Here is a 19,182-nt window from a genome sequence, read left to right as displayed (position 1 = left end):
GGGCCATGGAAAAAAAGAAGGGGAAATGCAAATGTAGTGGAGATCCTCCCAGACCCGTGGCTGTTTAGGTAGACCAGAGGTCATTGTGAGTCCCAGCTGTCTGACCGAATGCCATCTTTGGAAAAAATACGTGAAACTTGCACAAATTTTATTAAAACGTATAAAACTGTTGCTTCGGAAGAGATATAGCAAAACAGGGACTGGATCAAGAAGAGGAGGCAAAATCACAAGAAGGTGCTCGGGACGTAGCGTGTATTAGCGGTAGTGGTCAACAAGCCAGAAACATGGCAATACACCTGTGTAATCTTGCAGGTTGGGTGCCTGAGTACTGAACAAGGGCCGGCTGCATTTTGGTGAGGGTGATGTGAGAGATGAAGGTCTCAGAGGGTGGCGAAGGGACCGGGATCTGTTGACACTAACAGAACTGGGTTTCTCTGCAGACTTGGTGCGGCAGATGGCCAAGTTTGGTGCGGCAAACGCCAGTACCACCTCCACTGAGGAGTTTCGGCAGAAGATGGCTGAGGTGGAGAGGATGCTGAGGGAGATGAAGGAGCGGAATCTGGGCAGCCAAGAAGAGCTGGCAAGGCGCGAGCATGAGGAAGCTCAGAAGCGTGAGTCCAGCTTAGCAACACGGGACAGAGCTGTGCAGACCCTGCTTGGTTGGGTTGTTCCTGACAGCCTGGTTTGGAGCCCTTGCAGACGCTACACATCTTAGTCATGTTTGGAGGGTGTGGTTATTAAAACAGACACCCCTAACAAGTTTTACAGTAATTTATGGGTCCTCTGTGGTACTCCAATGGGATCACTTACGTTTTTTTCCCCTCAAAATGAATTTTAAAGCAGATTATACTGGGTAGTTCAGGTAGACTGGGCAGACGACCAAAAATGACAACACTTAGAAGCAGGAGTTAGCATTTATCATACAGACATCACATGTGGATGGGAATGAGTCACCTTGTGTTTCTTCACTGTCCCAAGAGAGTGGTTCAGAATAATAACTGGCAGCCCTGCCATCCCGAGGGCTTCCCTGGCAGGAACAAGGGGTCACATTGTGCTCCCATGCAAAGCTCTGCTGCCTACCAGGCAGACCAGCTATTGCAGGGAGTTGAGTGCTTCTGATTAGCAGACAGTGGCAAAACATAATTTAGCAGCTGGCAGATGGAATTATAAACTGTCTCTTACTAGAAATAAGTGCATGCAGTGAGAGTAATCAAGCAGTGGAATGGGACTCAGGTAGAGATTCTCCATCATATGGAGCCTTATGGGCATGGCTGAGCATCTTTCTGAAAGAGATCCTATCCCTCTCAGCAGCACTGGAGATCTTTAGATAATATTGGATGAGATTCTATGCTATCCAGGCTGAAAGAGGAAGGCAGGGAGGATAGTCACTTCAGGTCTTGATACCAGCAAAGTGAGACCAGAATCAGACTTTTCCACAGCCAAGCACAGAAAGAGCCCTTTAACACAGGAGGATGGGTTAGTGACGGTTCTCACCTCCTGCATTCCCAGTGTTGCATCGGGTGAAGAATGAGTTTCATTCCCACTGGGAGGCCAACCAGGACCTGGTGAGCAGCATCCAGGACCGTCTGGCACAGCACAGCTCCCAGCTGATGGATCTCCGCGATGCCCTCAACGAGGCTGTGAACAAGACCAGGCAGACAGAGGACTTGAACAGCCTGAACCGCAACAACCTGGAGGAGAGTCAGGTAGACCTTCACCAGATGTACCCGTTCTGCCCAGCAGTGAGGGGTTCCTGCCCTGGTCCCACTCATTCCTAACTCAACATCTCTGTGTCCAGCAAAAGAGCCGTGAGCTCCAGAAGCAGTATGGGCTGGTGCAGGAGACCCTGAGGATGGCTGAGGACTCCCTGGCCCAGGTCTCCAACTTCCTACAGAAGATGGAGAGCGCAAAGGAGGTGAGTGATGGAGTTGCTTTGGCATGAGCAGAGCACAGTGGGGCAGCCCTCGGGAGTGACACATGTCCTTGCAGGCGTACGAGAAGCTGGCGGCACTGCTGGATGGAGCGAAGCTGCCCCTGACAGAGCGGGTCAAGAAGTTCTCCCCAGCCAGCAGCAAGATCCCCATCGTGGAGCAGGCGGAGGAGCATGCCCGGCTCCTGAGCGAGCTCGCCAAGAACCTGTCCAGGTGAGACATCCACCCAGCTCCCTGGTCCTGCTTCTTGGTCAGTCACCACCCAACCCAACCTTCACTTATGAGGGTTAGGGATGGGAAACCACAGCCCCTACGTTGCGGCAGGGGAGCAGTGGGGTGTTGCCTCCAAGGCTTTAGCTCCACAGGCTTGACAGCTTTGTCTTCCAACACAGCATTATCCAGGGCACAAACCAAGATGGCTTTATCCAGAGGGCAATTGATGCCTCCAACGCCTATGCCAGCATCATTGAAGCTGTGAAAAAAGCTGAGCGAGCAGCCCACGATGCCGACGAGGCAGCTGGCGAGGCTTTGATGGTACGTGCTGTGCAGACAAGCAAAAGCCAAATTCCTTCAATGGTCCTGCAGCTTTTCACGCCCACACGTAGTGGTCTTCTGCCCCCTCAGAGACTTCAGCACTTTGTTCTTTGTCAGAGAACACAAGATCTGCCGAGGTCAGGGCTGGTCTCTGGGGGTTGGGGTCTCCCTATCACACCCCATAGGACACCCCACTGCAGTTGCCCAAATGAGCATTTTTTGAGGGTGGTCAGGAGCAGAGACTTGAATTCCTCTTCGAGACTCCCAGGCAGCACCTGTTTGTTTTACAGAATGTCGTATCAGAAAATCTCGGGGCTATCTCTAAAGAGCTGAAGAGGAACAGCAGCAACCTTGAGGAGTCTGTGATGAGAGAGCAGAGAAAACTCAATGGAGGTGAGAGAAACTCCTTGCAGGATGGAGGCTTTGGGCCGACGTAGCAGATCACAGTGTCCTTTGGGCTGGGCCGAGACCCAACATGCAGAGTACGTGTTAATACCTTTCTTTAATTGCAGCTATTAAAGGCACTCTGCAGACAGCGAAGGGCAAGCTGGCCGACCTCCGCACGAAAAAGGAGCAGCTGTTGAACCAGCTGCAGTCTGTGCAAGACATGCTGGGAAGGGACCAAGGTTTGTCCTGGGTGGGCACTGCTGCTCTCTGCCTCCATTCTCAAGTCCAGGCTGTGAGCCGAGTGCTTCCTCTCCTCTCCTGGCCATCTCAGAGATTTTCCTCCTGTCTTTCCAGAGGACACAAAAGAAGCGATCCAGAAAGCCAAAGCAGCAGCAACAGAGGCCAACGAAACAGCTTCAAGAGTGGAAGATTCCCTGAGCACCATGAGGAAGAACCTGGATGAGTGGAAGGACAAGTACGGAGGCCTTCGAAACGAAGACCTGAACCGAGCAGTCCAAGACGCCAAGAAATCCGGTGAGTGCTCATCCTGCTTGGCTACTGGGGCTGAGTCTGGTGCGAGCCCGTACCTGGACAGATCCGTCCCCAGAGAGACTGCTTTCAGGAGCTGTGACACTGGCTCCTCTCTAATTCCAGCGTCCAGCCTGGAAAGCACCATCCCACTCCTGCTGGGGACGCTGAGCAGCCTGGAGAACAGGAGGAACAAGAATGCCACTGTGTCAGAGAACATCGTGCGGATCCGGCAGCTCATCACACAGGCGAGGAATGCCGCCAGCAAGGTGAGGGCTGTGCACGGGGGGCGAGGGGCTTGGGGTGAACGAGGCCTTACCTGAGGGTGGTATGTAAATGGGAGAGGGAGCTAGAAGAGCTCTGGGGCTACCAGGCACGGCTGCTTTTTCAAGGGAAGACCCCCGAAAGTGGACTTGACAGAGTGGTTGTGGACAGGAGGTAGCAGCAGTGGTTTCAGCCCTTTGCGGTTGGATTTCTTTCCCTCCAGGTGAAAGTACCCATGAAGTTCAACGGCAGCTCAGGCGTGCAGGTCCGGATGCCCAGCAACCTGCAGGATTTGGCAGCCTACACATCCCTCAAGTTCTACATCCAAAATCCTGAGCCCAGGAGCCGGCAGCGACGGCAGGATGGGGGAGAAGAGGGGCGGTTCGTGTTGTACCTGGGCAGCCGGGAGGTGAGATGGGACTGCAGGGGCAGGAGGGGGGCAGCGGGAGCCCAGGCAGGTTGCAGTGTCAGTGGGGGATCCTGCCTGGACATCATGCCCTTGGTGCAGCCCTCAGCACCTGGGGAACCAGGCGCTTTTCTCCACATGCCCTGCTGTTCCCCCAGCTCCGGTGCATCAGGGAGAGCATCGCTTGGTGCACTCCTGTGCATCCTGATTGCCAGCACGTGGCCCTGTCTCTCCCCGCATTCAGGCCACTGGAGACTACCTGGGTATCGTGCTCAAGGACCGCAAAGTGCAGTGGGTCTACAAACTGGGTAACGAGGAGCCAGCTTCCCTAACCGTCGATGAGGAGATCGGAGAGCAGTTCGCCACCATCAGCATTAACCGGTAGGAGACTGATGGGACATGTCCTGAGGGACCTCAGGGGGAGCCTGTCCCCGCAGTGCACGTGCACAGTGGTGCTCTGCCCAAACCCAGGCAGGCCTCAGGCTCGCAGAGGTGCTGTGGATTCCACACCATTTATAAATGATCAACTTAAAAAAAATGGCAGGGAAGTTACTTTGCCGCATCTCAGAAGGTCTGGGGGTGCCTTCACGAAAGGAAAGGTGAAAGATGACGATGCTCCTCGTGGGAGTCCCTTCAGCCTGGTGGCAGCACTGATAACAGGAGCGCTGACTCCTTTCGATGCACTGCTGCTATGGGGTTTCCTGGTGGGGGGGGGGTGCACCCCTTTTTGGCTGAGCTGCATGGGGAGGCCCTTTGCTCAGGGAAGGCAGGGTTGGCTTGTCTTTGGGAATCTCCACTTACCTTGACCATCCCTCCCTGCCACAGGATACTGCAGTACGGGCAAATGTCCGTGATTGTGGAAAGGCAGACGGTGCACGAGACCAAGGGAGACAGCGTGGCCAAGGGGGAACAGGGGCTGCTCAACCTCGACCCGCACAACGTGGTCTTCTACGTGGGCGGCTACCCCACCAGCTTCACGGTGAGACAGGCAGCAGGGAGGGAGGCACGGTTTCCTAGGAGCTATCAGCAGTATCTTTGGAGCTTCTCTGGGGGGAGAGCCCTTGATATGGTGGGGAAACCAGGATCAAACTTGCCTTACCTGGTTCCGTTCCCAGCCCCCTCCCACTCTGCGTTATCCCAACTACCGTGGGTGCCTGGAGCTGGACACGCTGAACGAGGAGGTGGTGAGCCTGTACAACTTCCAGCACACCTTCCAGTTGGACACCACCGCTGAGAAGCCCTGTGCGAGGTAAGGCACCACGGCCAGGGCAGGTCCTGTCCCAGGGGCTTACCCTGACCCTTGGCTGCCCCAGAGCGTGGCAGTTGGCTTTGGAGTGACGCCTTGTTTCTCTTCTTGCATGGGTCAGGTCCAAGTCCACAGGAGATCCCTGGCTGACCGATGGCTCCTACTTTGATGGTACCGGGTATGCAGAGATCAAGTTTGAGAGCCAGTTCGGTACAACCAAACGCTTCGAGCAGGAGATCCGGGTTGTCTCCTACAATGGCATCCTCTTCTTCCTGGAGAATCAGGCAGGTGCCCGCTCCTCTAGGGAGCCTCCACACCTCCGCGAGTGGGCTGGGGCAATCGGGAGGAGAGGGCTTGGAAAGTGGCAGAGTGCTGCTTGGAGCAGTATTTCTGCACTTGTGCTAAAAGCCACAAGAGGGCTGGACGCAGACCTCACAGCCAAGGCAGTCACTTGTCTGGTGCCGGAGAGCCTCCCCCAAGCTCCCAGAGCTTTTGAGCTAGGCCAGGGTTCACTGGCAGTCAGTGCTGTGAGGAGCATTTCCACCTTGCAGTGCCATCCCTGTGCCCCCTGCACAGGGCTGCTCCTTGCTCCTGCATCCCTCCTCGTTGCCACGGTGATGGGTTGAGGCACCGGGACCTGCTTCTGACGGTGCTGAGAGGCACATTGGGCTGTGCACCACGGCACGGGGCTGAGTGTCTGACCTACCTCCTCTAGGGTCAGTTCCTGTGTCTGGCCATCCGGGACGGGAAGCTGGTGCTTTACTACGACTTCAGCACTGGCCTGGAGATGGCAAAACCCAGCAGCAACTCGTCCTCCCTCACCGTCAGCAGCACCACGAACAAAGCGGTAAGGGAGAGCGGTGGGTGCATGGCTCGTGTGGGGGGCTGGCTCTTCATCCAGAGGGCAAGCGGGGCATCTGACCCCTGGTTTTGGGAGAAGGTTTGAAGCCTGCTGACTCCGTACCTCCCTTTGGGGTGTTCCTTGCTTCAAGATGTGAACTGGTCACCTTGTGCTGTCCTCTGTGATGGATCAATTGTCCCGGACTGGCAGGTTGTTTTTCTCCTCTGTCTGCAGATCCAGATCTTCCTGCTCAAAATGAACAACAAGAAGCGCATCCTGGTGCGGCTGGAGCGCCTCACCATCTTCATGGTGGAGCAAGAGAACTCCCTGGAGAATGCGGTCTCCTACTACCTGGGCGGTGTGCCCCCAGCTTTGCTACCCCCAAGGTGTGTCCAGCCCAGATATTCATCTCTGTAGTCTTTGGGGGTGGCCCTGGCCCTTCCCCAGCCACAGCCAGGGCTGCTGGAACTCTGCAGGGAAGGTTCCTCATCCTGCCCATCACCATGGGCTTGAGGAATGAGGTGCTGATGGGTGTCATGAGCCCTCCTTGGCCAAGCTGGGCGCTATGAAACAGCGTTGTGCATGAGACACTGAAGATGTGCCAGGCCATTGTGGGCCCAAGTGCTCTGAGGGGCTGCAGGGCCACAGAACCCCCCCAGGGCTGTCCCGTAATGCCGTCTGCTTCTCCTGCAGCTTGAAAGCACTCTTCCCCACGGGAGGGCCCATCCGGGGCTGCATGAAGGGCTTGAAGGCTCTTGGCAAATACGTTGACCTGAAGCGCATGAACACCGTTGGCGTGAGCTACGGGTGCACCTCAGACCTTCTGGTAAGCATGATGTTCTGGAAGCTGGGGAAAGGATCGCGGGACCCCTGGGACAGGCCCCATCTCCTGTCCTTGCAGAAAGGTGCAAAAAACCCACGGCCCCTCGGTGCAGGGGGGCAGGGCAAGGTGCTCCACGTGCTTAGCCATAGCACCAGGCAGACCGAGCGAGAACCTGGGTGCCTTGCTCCTCTTCCCAGCACACCTGCAGTGCTGGGCCTGGCTCTCACCTCTCTTCCTTGGCGTCCCTTGCAGGTGGCTCGCTCAGTCAGTGTCCACGGCCATGGCTACCTGACCCTGGCCCTGAAGGAGGTGCCAGGGCTGCGGGACTTCTACAGTGGCTTCAGCTTCCAGACGAGTCAGCACGAGGGGCTGCTCTACCACCACGCTACCCAGGTGGGCACCTGCTGTCCCCCCAGTTACCCTGGGAGTGGGGCAGAAACGTTAACTCCTGCTCTGGAGATAGCAATGCTCCTCCTTGGGAAAGGGAGGGATTTTGGTGGAGTCAAGGAGTGAATCCACAGTGAAATCTCCACCGGGAGCTCTTAGAGGGTTGTGGTTAAATGGGCCCTTGTGCCTTCTGTAACGGCGTGATGCTTTCTGCAGGAGGGGACGTGCCAGGTGTCCCTCCGGAGGGGCCAGCTGGCCTTGAACCTGCTGGAAACCAAAATCACCACTGAAAACGCCTACGCAGATGGCCGGGCCCACTACGTGGCCTTCTACAGTGACACCCGTGGGTACGTGTCCTGGCGGTGCGTGGGGCCCGAGGGGCCAGCTGCCAGGGGGACGTGCTCAGCCCTCACCACTCCTCCCTGCCAGGGTGCGGCTGTACGTGGATGACGAGCTGCAGGACACCACGGCAGGCGCCAGGCCCAGCCGGCGGCAGCGACGGCAGGATGGACGGATGCTCTTCCAGCTCGGGGGCTCACCGGAGCCAGGTGCCCTCAGCAACCTCACCGGCTGCATCGGGAACGTCTTTGTCAAGAGGTAAGTGTATTTGCACAGATTCAGCCCTGTCCCGCCTCCTGGCTGGCCCAGTAACAGGAACTCTTTCTCCCTGCACGTAGGAGGTCAGAGCCACAGATGGTGGTGGACCTGCAACAGAACGTGGAGAGCATCAACGTCACCATGAGCTGTCCCTGGGGAGAGCAGCCACAGCAGCTCAGAGTTGCCCTGAAGAAGGACAGAAGGAAGCCCAAGGTACCAGCTGCTGTCACACCTCTCCATGTCCTTCCCCCATCCTCTCCAAACACCACCATCGCCCCCTTCCTGTGCACCTCTGCCCTGCAGCACTCGCAGGGGTGCTCCCCTCACTGCATTCCTTGGTGCAACTCGTGTAGGTACCAGGCAAGCTCGTCTCAAAGGACCGCCGCCATAACCAGGAGGGGCTCTGCCAGCTGCCCCATGCAGCTGAGGGCACCTTCCGCTTTGGGGGCACCCCGAGCAGCCGCTGGGAGTTTGAGGAGATCCCGGCCTCCTTCAGCCAGAGGTGAGGCTCACTCCTCCACCCAACGCACACTCAGCCCCAAGAACCATCGCTCGGAGAGCGGTGGCTCCTTGCAGCTGTGGGCAGGCAGGGTGCTCCCATCACCCCCCTGTCCCTGCAGGTCCCACTTCTCCCTGGAGGTGAGGCTGAACTCCTCCAACGGGCTGCTCTTCTACGTGGCGGGCAAGCGGGGCACCTACATGGCTCTCTTTGTCTCCAACGGGCGCTTCGTCTTCGTGGTGGACGTTGGCAGGCGCCGCCTGCGCATCCGCAGCAAAGACAAGTACCGGGACCGGCGGTGGCACACGGTAAGCAGAGGGCTGGGTTTTGGCACGACCTCGCTGAAACGTGTCACACTGCCTCCCTGCTGCCACAACCCTGTTCTGGGCATCACTTCCTAATTGCATGTGGGACTCCCACCATCAGATAGGACAGAAAAAGGGACAGCAAAGCTGTAGCCAGGGCTGGCTGAACCTCTGAGCCAGCCTCCCCCTTCTCCAAGCACGGTTCTGGGGTTCCTCCCACCCCAGGAAGCCCCCAGCCCTGGCACTGACCTTTGGTCCTTGCAGGTCTTCTTCGGCAGAGACCAGCACCGAGCCCAGCTGGTCATCGATGGGCTGCGAGCCCAGGATGCTGCAGTGGCCACCGCAGGGCTCTTCGTGGCCCAGAGCCCCTTGTACGTGGGGGGGATCCCAGCTGGGAAAGCCAAGGCTCACGTGCCGGTAAGGGCTCGGTGGTCCCGTGGCATCACACCACCTCTGCCAGTTCTCGGTCCCGTGGTATGGCCCCGTGCCTGCTGTATTTGGCCCCTCTGCACTCACTCTCACGGCCTCTCTCTGCAGGACACATCAGCCTCCAGCTTTGATGGCTGCCTGAGGAACCCGCAGCTGGATGGAAAGCCCCTGGGTGCCCCCTCACACACCTTTGGGGTGACGCCATGCTATGAGGGTGCTCTGGAGAGCGGGGTCTTCTTTGCTGCAGAGGGCGGGTCCATCAGCCTAGGTACCCCACAGCAGCCCGGGCTGGTTCCCGTGGCTCTGGGAGGGATGTGCCTCTAGGAGGTCCCCTGTCCCCTTCTCACCAGCAGCATTTCATTTTTAGCTGATGCAGTGGCAACCGAGCAGGACTTGGAGGTGTCACTGGAGGTCCGTCCCCGCAGTGCCTCTGGGCTCATCTTCCACATTGGCACAAGAAGAAGCCACCATCTCCTGCTGTACATGGAGGAGACGAAGGTAGCGGGAAGGGCGGCTTCCCCCCGGGTTTTCAGAGGCATCTCCTGCCCACCACGCTCAGTTCAGCGAGCTCTGATGGTTTTGTCTCCTGTGCTAGGTCACCGTGAGAGCGAACACGGGGACTGATGAGTTCCACACATCATTGACGTGCCCATCTCTCTGTGACGGGCAGTGGCACACCATCACAGGTGAGGTGACAGCACTCAGCTCCGGGGTGCTGCTCCCCTCCTGCTGCTCTGCTCACACCTATGAGGTGGAGGAGCCCAGGCCCCCTCCTCGGTATTTAAACCCCAGCTCCCACCTGTGTGTGGTTAATTGTAGATTGTAGCTGCCATTAAGTGATTTCTTAATTAGAGCCCTTGCCCGGTCTCGTTAGTGCTGTCAGACCTGGTGAGCCCGAGGGACGAGGTGGTTACCAGGTCACAGAGCCACCGGCAAGGCCAGGGCTGCCCCGTGACACTGCCAGGCCAGTGCCAGGCTCGGCTCCATCCCGCTGGGGGTGAAAGGCTCGGGGCTAAAGGGCTCCGTTCGGTTCAAAGCCTGCAGGTGCCTGAGCAGGAGCCCCACCTGTCTGGGCTCAGCCTTTAATGCATTTGCCATCAGGTGAGTGCTGAGGTTTTGCATCGGGGCCTTTCTGGGGTGGGGGTCACAGCCCCTGCTGGGAGAGGGCAGCTCTGTTCCCTGCAGGAAAACGCCCCGCTTCATGGACGGCTGCGGTGCCACAAGGCAGGCTCGGGGGAGGCTGTCCTGACCCCGGGCGTTTCTCAAGCACCACGCCAGGGCCTCTGCCCAGCCCAGTTTTGTTGTGCTCCAGCACTGGCCTGTGCCAGGGGGTGGCGGTGGCCGTGTTCTCCAGGGGAGGAAGCAGCACTGACTGTCTTGGATTTCTTTCTAAGTTACCAAATGGAAAAACGGAATCCAGCTCGACGTGGACACGGAACGAAAATACACAATGGGGCCCAGCCAGCCTCCTGCACCCAGCACAAGGGCGACCTTCTACTTGGGAGGGCAGCCAGGTGAGTGGGGAAAGATGCACTGCAGAACAAAATTCCCCAAATTGATACTACTGCTCTTGCAAAGAAAATGTACCGAACCCCCTGCCCTGTTACTAGCCACACTAATGCTTGGTTTTATTTGTTCCTCCAGCAGCAACAGACCAGGCCAGCACAGTGCCATCGTTACCTCCCCTCCCTCATTACGTGGGCTGTGTAAGGAATCTGCGGCTCAACCAGAGCCCCGTGAACCTGCTGCAGACCGGGACCATCAGGGGCTCTGTTGGCCTTAGGGGTTGCCCCGTGCTGTAAGTAAGTGCACCTCAGCGTACAGCCTGACCGACAGACACCGCACTGCTCCCTGGGCCCCCGCCGTCACCTCCTCGTTACGATTAACCGTGGCCAAACGTACCTGACCTGCAGCGACTGCAGCACAAGCCTACAGGCACCAGTCTGGGGCCAAAACCACGGAGGGGCCACGAATCCACGGGGAAGGTGGGCAGGGGAGGAAGGTGGAGAGAAGGGGGCACTTTAGAGGCATCTTTCACAAATATAACCAAAAAGTTGGAGCAGGATATGGAGACAGGTCCGACTCCTTCCCCAGTGGTCAAGCATCTGCAACAGGACTCGTGCTGACACACTCACGTTAAGAGCAGCTGTCCCCTGCCGAACGTGGCCTGAAGCACACAGCAGCTGTGCATCGTGTCCCGAACCCTGTTCCCTTCACCCCACCCTCACACCGCATGTAGGGTTAGGTCACAGAACATTGAGGCAGTTAGTAACAGTCACAGGCTGTCTTCTGCTGAAGGCAGTTTCTGTTTTACAATGCAATTAGGATAAACTGGATTAATTCCGTCACTTCTGTGTTTTTCTAAGCAAGGCCGCAGTTAACCCTGCCCCCAAGGTCAGGCTCGGTTCACCTGCTGCCGCTACGCAAATAAAGAGCTCTGCAAGGGGGGACCTTGGACAAAATTCTGCTCAGAATTAGCATCTGCCTATCGCATTAATTTATAAGACTAAATTTTTTAAAAAAGGAAAAGGAATAGGCTGGAAGAACTGCTGAGGGCAAGCAGGACATCACCACCACCGAGCGCTTTGCAGTTCCATTCAGCTCTTTGCTAACACTGACCAAAGTCCTGTTGTACGAAGCAAGAACCTGTTGCTTGAAAGGGAAGTACTACAGAAAGGTTACCTCTGTCTGGAGCTGCGATGTCACTTTGCCATCACCTCCCCTGCCACCAGCTGTCTTCTCCCAGTCAGCCTAACTCACTCCTGTTACAGTGCAGGCTTCACTTGAAAAACCACCCCTTTTCTCCCGAGACACCTAGTTCACTCGTGCACTTACACCTCATTTATATATTTGTGTGTGTGTATATATCTAGCCACCTGGGGACAAAATCTTGCTTCTGAAATGGACTTATAACTTATATCATATTGTTTTTTATGAGGGGTAAATATTGTAAAATGGGTTTTTAACATGTCCATCTTAAATGTAATTACGACCTGTTTTTAAGTTGTAGTATTAAAGATGGTCTTTGTAAATCACTGGTACATACTTTGGAGTCAAATAAAGTTTTATGTTATTCTCTTTCAATTTCCTGGTGAAGACAAAGAACGAGACTAATGGAATAGGAGAGTCCCCCCCTCAGGAAGCAGCACAACAAGGATGCCCTCTTGGTAATTACCACAAGCAGTACTTAAGCACGTACAGCTGAAGTGCATGTCAAACGGACTGAGAAAACAAGAACAGTATGGCAGATAAAGAAAATTCCTTTATTTGTAGATTTATATAAGCATAATATGAAGTTAGTAATCCTACTGCAGTTGCTTAAGTTAGTATCTAGGATATCTGTAAGGAAGAGCAAATAACTTAATCTAAACTCATATCTTCCTCTTCATCTTTCTTGTCCTTAGCGTCTCCTTCCTTTTGGTCTGACTTCACACTGTTCTGCATTGCTTTGGCAAACGCTTCTACATCTAGAAGTTAAATACATTAGTTATTTAATTTTGCATTTTCTGGGACAGAATTCATTGCCTGCATGAGGTTAAGTGTCAGTAGTTGGAACGCAACCCATTGCTCAACAGGGAGAGCCTATTAGCAGAGAAGGAAACGTTAACACCCATTTGCCATATCATGCACTTCTGGATTCAGGCCGTTTAAGGTTGTGCACAGGCAGCCTAAGCACTGCCTTACTTCCATCATGGAACAGATTCTGAACATCCCCCAAGGAAAAGCGGTACTGCCCCCTTTCCCAGTACTGAAGGCTCTAGCTCTGAACTTATTTCAGCTGACTCATCAATGACTCTCACAAAAAAAGTATTGCTAACCAAGCTGCCTGACATCTCCAGTCAGCTGTAGCCCTTTCAGTAAAACAACCAGAAGGCTGCTCGGCACATCCTCTGCAGAGCCCTGAGTTCTCTAACTCCAGGCCTGACATCAGCGCTTTGCTGCACAACACCCGAGCCACTCGCCTTCTGATTCCAAGACCAGCAGTGTAAGAGTCAGCTTCTGACAGTTACTCAGAATCATTGCCATCTGCAGTCAAGGGCTGTGTATGTGCAGTGCAAACAAACAAGAACAACAACAAAAACACACAAAAAAATAAAGAACCAAACCCAACCACTTTGTCACGTTCCCCACAGCATCGGTACGTACCTCCTTTATTTGCTGCATCTACTGCCTCTGCGGGTAAGCCAAACTGACTCATTAGTGGGCCGAGCTGTCCTGACGCTAAGGCAGCACTGAACATGCTCAATGCCTGTGAACAGGAGTCAAGAGCATCAAAAACAAGCTTGCATCATGTTTCTTCCTCACGTGTCTGTGGCTACATGCAATAACCGAGTGAGGCCAGCAGTCCCCGGCCGTTTCCAACCCCTGTTACGGACACTGACCACACGGCCCACCTGGGAGCAGCCTCTACCCTTTTTACAAGAAACAAACCAAAAAAACCCAACCCAACAACCTACTGCCCCGGGGCCAGGCTTGGAAATGCCTCCGCACCACAGCCCCTGTGAGTATTTTGTAACGAGGAGCAGCGTTTGTTCTTGAACAACGACGTGCCAGTAAGCACCAATTAATGAGCCGCGCTGGACCGAGCAGGAAACAGTCACAGTGACGGAACCTCCTGGCACCCCAGCACGTGGATGCCCAGCTTAGGTGCAGGATGTGCGCTCATCAATTCACAGATGAACACCAGCCCCCATTTCTGAAGTCCTGTCTGCACAAGACTTGCCACAGTTTAAGCTAAAACGTTCTTTAGCCAATGGAATTTTGCACACTGACAAATTTCAGTCTCTGTAAATCCAGGCTGGCCTGTAACACAGCAGGTTTAATCTGAGCGGTACGTCCAAACGGACGGTCCTGGAATTAAACACTGGTGTTTCAGGACGGAAAAGGGAAGTCGTGCTATAAACATTCGCATCTCTTCCCTTCTATGTCCTTGTTTTACTGACGGAACTTTAAGGGGACTGCTTGCAATCCACTCTGACAGGCAACAGTGAATTTGCTGCTCCTCTGCTGTCATTTGCCAGAGAGCACTCATAACAATGGCAAAGGTCAAACTCAAATCCAAAAGTAAAAAACAAACAAAAAACCCCTTTGTGATCTGCCCTTGGGTGGCCATGGGCAGGATGAAGTAGTGCTGCACTCGTGTCCCTCCTCCCTTCCACCGCAGATCAAATTCCTGCTCTGAGCAGCGGCAGGGACCAAAGCCGGGCAAGCTGAATTGTGACACACAAGGGAGGAGGGAAGGAGAGCGGCGCTCTGACCGCTACCTGCTGGAACTGCGGAGACGTCAGGGTGTTCTGGATCTCTTCTGCAGTCTGCGGCAGGGATTCCCCTGAGGGAAGGTAAGGCATCAGCCGCTCCTGAACTTCAGCGTTGGCCAGAATGGGAGCCATTATCTCGGGAGTCAGAACAGTTGCCAGGTCAACTAGGAAGAAAATAAAACGGCTGGCTGTTAGACTGCGGACAAAGCCCACATCTTGTCATGTAAACAAAATGTTCCAGGGCAGTACTGAAACGCATTTAGCACACTGCCGGCATCCTCCCTCCCCTTCTCGGTTCTGGGGTGAGAATAGGATTCCTGAAGCAGCCAAGAAGATCAGCACTCTAAATAAATAAATGTGTAAACATTTCAGACACCTTTCAAACCCGTTTGGAACGGGACAGGACAGAAAAACAGCTCCAAGGGACCGCTGGATCCCAGAGCTGCCTGGCCAGAACACCGTTACCTTGCTGCCCTCCTGCTCCAGACGGCACGTTCATGGTAGCTAAAATGTTCTGAAGGTCACTCAGCTGGATGGGCTGCGTCGGGCTCGTGGCCGAGCTGGTTCCGTTACCCGAACTTGGGACGGGGCTCGGGCTGGTCACCGAGGCAGCCGCAGGAACGGACGGGGCAGGCGTTACGCGTGTAGAAGAAGTCGTGGAAGATGGTGTCACAGCAGCTGACTGGCTGCGAGAGCTGGACAGACAATTAGCGTGCAGTTAATTCCCTGCAAAAACAGTTCTGCCTCTTCTTTTCGAAAAACAATAAAAATCAATATCCTCATTTTAGTGAGGTAATAAGCAGTCTTAGTTCCTGTCATTTTTCCATTCCCTTGGCCACGATTCCTCCCACGTAAGCAGCAGATTCACATGAGGGAGATGTTACGGACTGGGACCAAACGGGCGCCCTACCTTGATGACGAGCTGCTGGTCGGGGGTCCCCCACTTCCAAGCAGACTAGCCAGCCCAGGCCCTGTCAGCGCACCCAGCCCACCTTCCGCAAACACAAGAGAAGAACAGGTTTAGACATTTGGTTTTTTTCAAGCTTCCTGCACCTCTCTGGTCCAGAGAGGTCACTCTTGTACCTGAAAGGCTTTATTGCTAAAATAAAGGAGGAGGGGGTGAAAGAGCCCAGACCAACCCCCACCCACCGCTCCGTAAATAAACAGCTCTCGATTTCGGAGCTTGCATCCCCGTTAGAAACCTGCCTTACTGGCACATTTTAGGAATTACTCGATTTCTGGATGTACACAAGGATGAAATGACTTCGGTTCGTGCCGTACACGCGTGATCACTGGAACAGAGCTCTCTCTCTCTCTCTCTCTCTCTCTCTCTCTCTCCCTTTATCTGCTAGCTTCCAAAAACCCAACTGGTCCCTACACTTTAAAGCCAAGGCCCTCAGCAGAAGCCTGCAGAGGCAGCTTCTGAGGCACCACCGCTGTCTCCCCCCACACCTGCAGTTTTTGCAGCTTCACACCTAACACAGAGATGCAGCAGCAGAGGCAGATGAGTCCTTAAACACCCCCCAGGCAGAGCCAAGGAAGAACAACCCCGCACAGCACTGAAGTGCTCCCAGGACAGCGATCGAGAAACACAGCAGGAAACCAACACCCGACCTTCAGCCAACCGTCATACGCCAAGAACTCAGCCCGGAGCCTCCTTCACCCACACCATGTCCCGCCACCAGGGAATTACTGCAGCAGCACCAACACCAGCTGAAGAGCTGGGGAGAGGCTCAGCTCCCGGGTGCACCGGAGCTGTCAGTGACCGACTGTCCCCTACAATTCCTCTGAGCCATAACCACCAAACGCTCCATTCACCACGCGCTTCCCACTCGGTGCCTTCTTGCACCAAACCTGCTCAGACACTTTTCTACTCTGCATTCGCCGTCCAACTCCTGGGACCTATCTGCAGGCACGGAGGGCAGATCAGCAGCGCTCTGAGCACCCCGATCAACAAACCGAGGAACGCAGGCGGTCAGAGCAAGCACCAGCCACCTGCCGGCCCTGGCGCGCTCCGTGCTTTGTGCAGGACCACTCCTGAAGTGTGGAACCCAGCCCGCAGCGCCTGCGTTGTGCTCCCTCACACAGCTCCCACAGCCGCAGCAACACCGGGGGGAAAAAAGCTAAGCAGGCCGCACCACGTGCTACTCTATTCCGCTTGGCTTTGCTCAGAAAAGTTTACCCAGGAGCTGCAATAAAAGCCAAGTCCCGAGAGATGCAAACCAGATGTCAGAGAACCAGATGCTACCCAGGGAAGAGATCCGCACGGACTCACCACAACCACTGTTTGCCGAGGCAAGCAGATGGTTCCGAGTTACGTGTCAAGCTGTCTTACGGATAGATGTAAAGGCAAAGAAGGAAGAGCTGCTGAAAAAACGTGTTGAGAATAAGAGGAAGGAAGTTTCAGGAGTCATGTGAAGCTTCAAGAAGGAAGCAAGAAGGTCTTTCCCAGACACATCCTAGGAAGTCAGAATCTTTCATCGCTAACGTTAGATTTGCATCTGAACATCCCACCAACGCCAGCTTTGCAACCAAAGCTTGTAATTAATTACACTACGGCTAGATCCACAAAAATGGACTTTGGAGCTTAAGCACAGAACCTCAGTCATTGCCACCTGCTGGGTATTCCTTTGCCTTCCGGGGTCTGATTTCTCAGTAAACGCTCTGCTGGCCTTGGAGCACGGGCAGCGTTAAGACCCCGCTGCGGTGACTCCAGCGCCCATATCGCTCCCTTTAGAAAAAGCAGAGCAGTGGTTTGAGCTCTCCCCAGAAGAGAAAGCCCTAAGCTGAGCCTTCCTCTTCTGCCTACAGATTGCTGCGGGGCGGGTATGCTCCAACCTTCCTCCCGAACCCTGCTTTGCACACAAATATTCACTGGATCAGAGACGAGCAAGAGCCCACAGCTGGACAGCTGGGATGCTCACCCAGGAGCCCCTGGTTTTCAGTTCCTGCTCCAGTGAATACTGAGGAGGGAGAGGAAGGGGTTTAAAAACAAGAACAACAACAAAAAAAAGGCAGAAGATTCAGCAGAGCAAGGAGCAGAGCCTACGCTGCTTGCAGACAGCACCCTAAGGTGAGTGCCATCTAGATTTGGTACCCCTCATTTCCTGCCTTTTTTTTTCTGCCCCACAGCTCACGTTTGAGGCAGGGCCTCGCTGCTTTCTCACATGAAAGAAGCGCTATTGAAATCAATAGCACTACTTGAAAATATCGTCAGGTGTAAGATTTAACCTGGCAGGAGAAAATACCATTTTGGCATAAAGATATTAAAGCATTTTACCAAGTCCTCCTAAGCCCGTTGGTCCGATCAGCTGCATGAGCTGGTTATGGCTCATGTTTCCAAGAAGGCTTTGCAAGCCACCCTCACCTAAAAACAAAAACATTCTGAAACACAACATATTCACAGAGGTTTTTTTCACAGCACTCCGGCTCAAACAGCAGGAGATTAATTGGCATCACATTCTGTATGGAAAAAACAGTTTCACGTGTTTACTGATTCATGATGCTCATAAAAGATAAATGCAACTCGGCTTCATAAAAAGGTAAGACTCCAGAGAATCTACTGGAATCAAGCTCCTTCTTCTGGCAGTCTTAACTTTCAGCCTGCACCTATTACAACAGCACAGTTTATTTTGCTAAAAGCAAGTTTATACTTCTGGCATTAACATTGTCCCCAGCTCACCCTCCAAAGCCAGCAGGAACGCCTCCCTTAGGAGCTACAAGTGCTAATTCTAAACATGGGCCTCGCACGGAAGGGCACAGAACAGACTGTACCTCCTAACGCCGATAGCTCGTGGCCTCCGCTTGCGTTTCCACCCAAAGCACCGGGCATTGGGGGATTGTTGAGATACTCGTTCACTTTGCGGCAGTGCTCTTCGTCCTTGTCAGTCTTCGGTTCCTGCAAGGAAGCTGCTCTTGGTACAAGGCAAGCTGGCAGCAGTTTGTCCCCAGACCCTTACCGTTTGCTTCCCACAAACCTGCATCCAGAAGAAGAGCCGCTTGGATCCCGCCTTGAACTTCAATACGTACACGCGGCCGGTAGTGCACTGCGGCACCCTCTTGAACTCACAGTCATCGGGGAAAATGATCAAATCCTGGAAGAGGCGGCGGGAGGGAGGAACAGGCGGTTTAGGGAACGCAGGGATGATACTTCCAGCCGCCCCCGGCCCTCCTCCCGTCCGTCCCAACGCGGGTTTAGCCGTGCCACCAGGCCCCAGAGGACCCCTCTCAGCCCGGAGCGCCTCAGGGGAGCTCCCCGAGACGAGGCCAGGCCGCGGCCGCCCCTCAGCGCCCCGCACTCACGTCCTCCACGGTGCCCGAGGCGCGGTCCTTCCAGCAGAAGTGGATGAGGGAGTCGTCGGTCTGCTGGATGTACACCAGCCCTTTCCGCTTGTCCGGCGTCACGGTGCTGCCCTTCAGCGCCATCTTCCCGGCGCGGAACTCCACCAGGTACTTGCTGGACGAGCCGCGGGAGCCCGGCACCAGGCTGGGGAACAGCGCGCCCGAGGACATCCTGCGGGCACGGGGGGAGCGCTCAGGGACCCGGGACGAGGCCGCCCGGCCCCGCCGAGCCCCGCGGCCGCCCCTCAGGGCCCGGAGCCGCCTCAGAGCCCCTCAGGGCCCGGCCCCCCTCTCCCCCCCCCCGGTACCTGCCGCCGCCGCCGCCCGCAGGCCCAGCGCCGCTGCCGCTTCCTGCCCCGCGCGCCGGAAGCCCGCCCACAGCCGGGCGGGGCGGGCCCCCCCTCGT

The 19,182-nt window shown here is 55.2% G+C and overlaps 2 protein-coding genes across 7 annotated transcripts in view; one reads left to right on the top strand and one right to left on the bottom strand.

The window, feature by feature from the left end:
- LAMA5 (laminin subunit alpha 5) overlaps positions 1 to 12,261 on the top strand; it is an 86,917-nt gene extending 74,656 nt beyond the window's left edge. For 3 of the 4 annotated variants that reach the window (XM_035343904.1, XM_035343902.1, XM_035343901.1), the window contains exons 52-80: positions 441 to 611; positions 1,510 to 1,706; positions 1,799 to 1,915; positions 1,990 to 2,144; positions 2,324 to 2,465; positions 2,756 to 2,858; positions 2,978 to 3,091; positions 3,207 to 3,386; positions 3,507 to 3,649; positions 3,868 to 4,053; positions 4,295 to 4,431; positions 4,876 to 5,029; positions 5,166 to 5,299; positions 5,418 to 5,580; positions 6,012 to 6,143; positions 6,372 to 6,523; positions 6,831 to 6,963; positions 7,213 to 7,353; positions 7,564 to 7,694; positions 7,777 to 7,944; positions 8,025 to 8,157; positions 8,298 to 8,446; positions 8,565 to 8,751; positions 9,013 to 9,165; positions 9,286 to 9,445; positions 9,545 to 9,675; positions 9,773 to 9,863; positions 10,572 to 10,691; positions 10,822 to 12,261. In XM_035343904.1, the coding sequence (XP_035199795.1) occupies positions 441 to 611; positions 1,510 to 1,706; positions 1,799 to 1,915; positions 1,990 to 2,144; positions 2,324 to 2,465; positions 2,756 to 2,858; positions 2,978 to 3,091; positions 3,207 to 3,386; positions 3,507 to 3,649; positions 3,868 to 4,053; positions 4,295 to 4,431; positions 4,876 to 5,029; positions 5,166 to 5,299; positions 5,418 to 5,580; positions 6,012 to 6,143; positions 6,372 to 6,523; positions 6,831 to 6,963; positions 7,213 to 7,353; positions 7,564 to 7,694; positions 7,777 to 7,944; positions 8,025 to 8,157; positions 8,298 to 8,446; positions 8,565 to 8,751; positions 9,013 to 9,165; positions 9,286 to 9,445; positions 9,545 to 9,675; positions 9,773 to 9,863; positions 10,572 to 10,691; positions 10,822 to 10,979 (4,235 nt within the window). In that variant the 3' untranslated portion in view covers positions 10,980 to 12,261. The remainder of the gene's footprint in view (positions 1 to 440; positions 612 to 1,509; positions 1,707 to 1,798; positions 1,916 to 1,989; positions 2,145 to 2,323; positions 2,466 to 2,755; positions 2,859 to 2,977; positions 3,092 to 3,206; positions 3,387 to 3,506; positions 3,650 to 3,867; positions 4,054 to 4,294; positions 4,432 to 4,875; positions 5,030 to 5,165; positions 5,300 to 5,417; positions 5,581 to 6,011; positions 6,144 to 6,371; positions 6,524 to 6,830; positions 6,964 to 7,212; positions 7,354 to 7,563; positions 7,695 to 7,776; positions 7,945 to 8,024; positions 8,158 to 8,297; positions 8,447 to 8,564; positions 8,752 to 9,012; positions 9,166 to 9,285; positions 9,446 to 9,544; positions 9,676 to 9,772; positions 9,864 to 10,571; positions 10,692 to 10,821) is intronic. The other variant, XM_035343903.1, reaches the window with a different exon arrangement.
- A 158-nt stretch (positions 12,262 to 12,419) lies between these two features.
- On the bottom strand, positions 12,420 to 19,169 carry ADRM1 (adhesion regulating molecule 1). Of its 3 annotated transcripts, none has more exons than XM_035343906.1 (10): positions 19,085 to 19,169; positions 18,738 to 18,948; positions 18,413 to 18,529; positions 18,210 to 18,333; positions 17,716 to 17,802; positions 15,346 to 15,427; positions 14,901 to 15,130; positions 14,442 to 14,599; positions 13,324 to 13,426; positions 12,420 to 12,644 (listed from the first exon to the last, which is right to left on the bottom strand). In XM_035343906.1, exons 2-10 carry the CDS (start codon positions 18,945 to 18,947, stop codon positions 12,538 to 12,540), a joined length of 1,218 nt encoding a protein of 405 aa, XP_035199797.1. In that variant the 5' UTR covers position 18,948; positions 19,085 to 19,169; the 3' UTR covers positions 12,420 to 12,537. The 3 variants fall into 3 exon arrangements, with proteins under 3 accessions (XP_035199797.1, XP_035199796.1, XP_035199798.1); XM_035343905.1 differs by having other exon boundaries at positions 18,738 to 18,968; positions 19,085 to 19,151; XM_035343907.1 differs by lacking the exon at positions 17,716 to 17,802 and having other exon boundaries at positions 18,738 to 18,968; positions 19,085 to 19,151.
- Between the last annotated feature and the right edge of the window lie 13 nt (positions 19,170 to 19,182).

This window comes from Oxyura jamaicensis, chromosome 20 (genome assembly GCF_011077185.1).
Source record: "Oxyura jamaicensis isolate SHBP4307 breed ruddy duck chromosome 20, BPBGC_Ojam_1.0, whole genome shotgun sequence".
NCBI lineage: Eukaryota > Metazoa > Chordata > Aves > Anseriformes > Anatidae > Oxyura > Oxyura jamaicensis.
The sequence above is the reverse complement of the archived record's forward strand: the minus strand, read 5'-3'. Positions and strand labels throughout refer to the sequence as shown.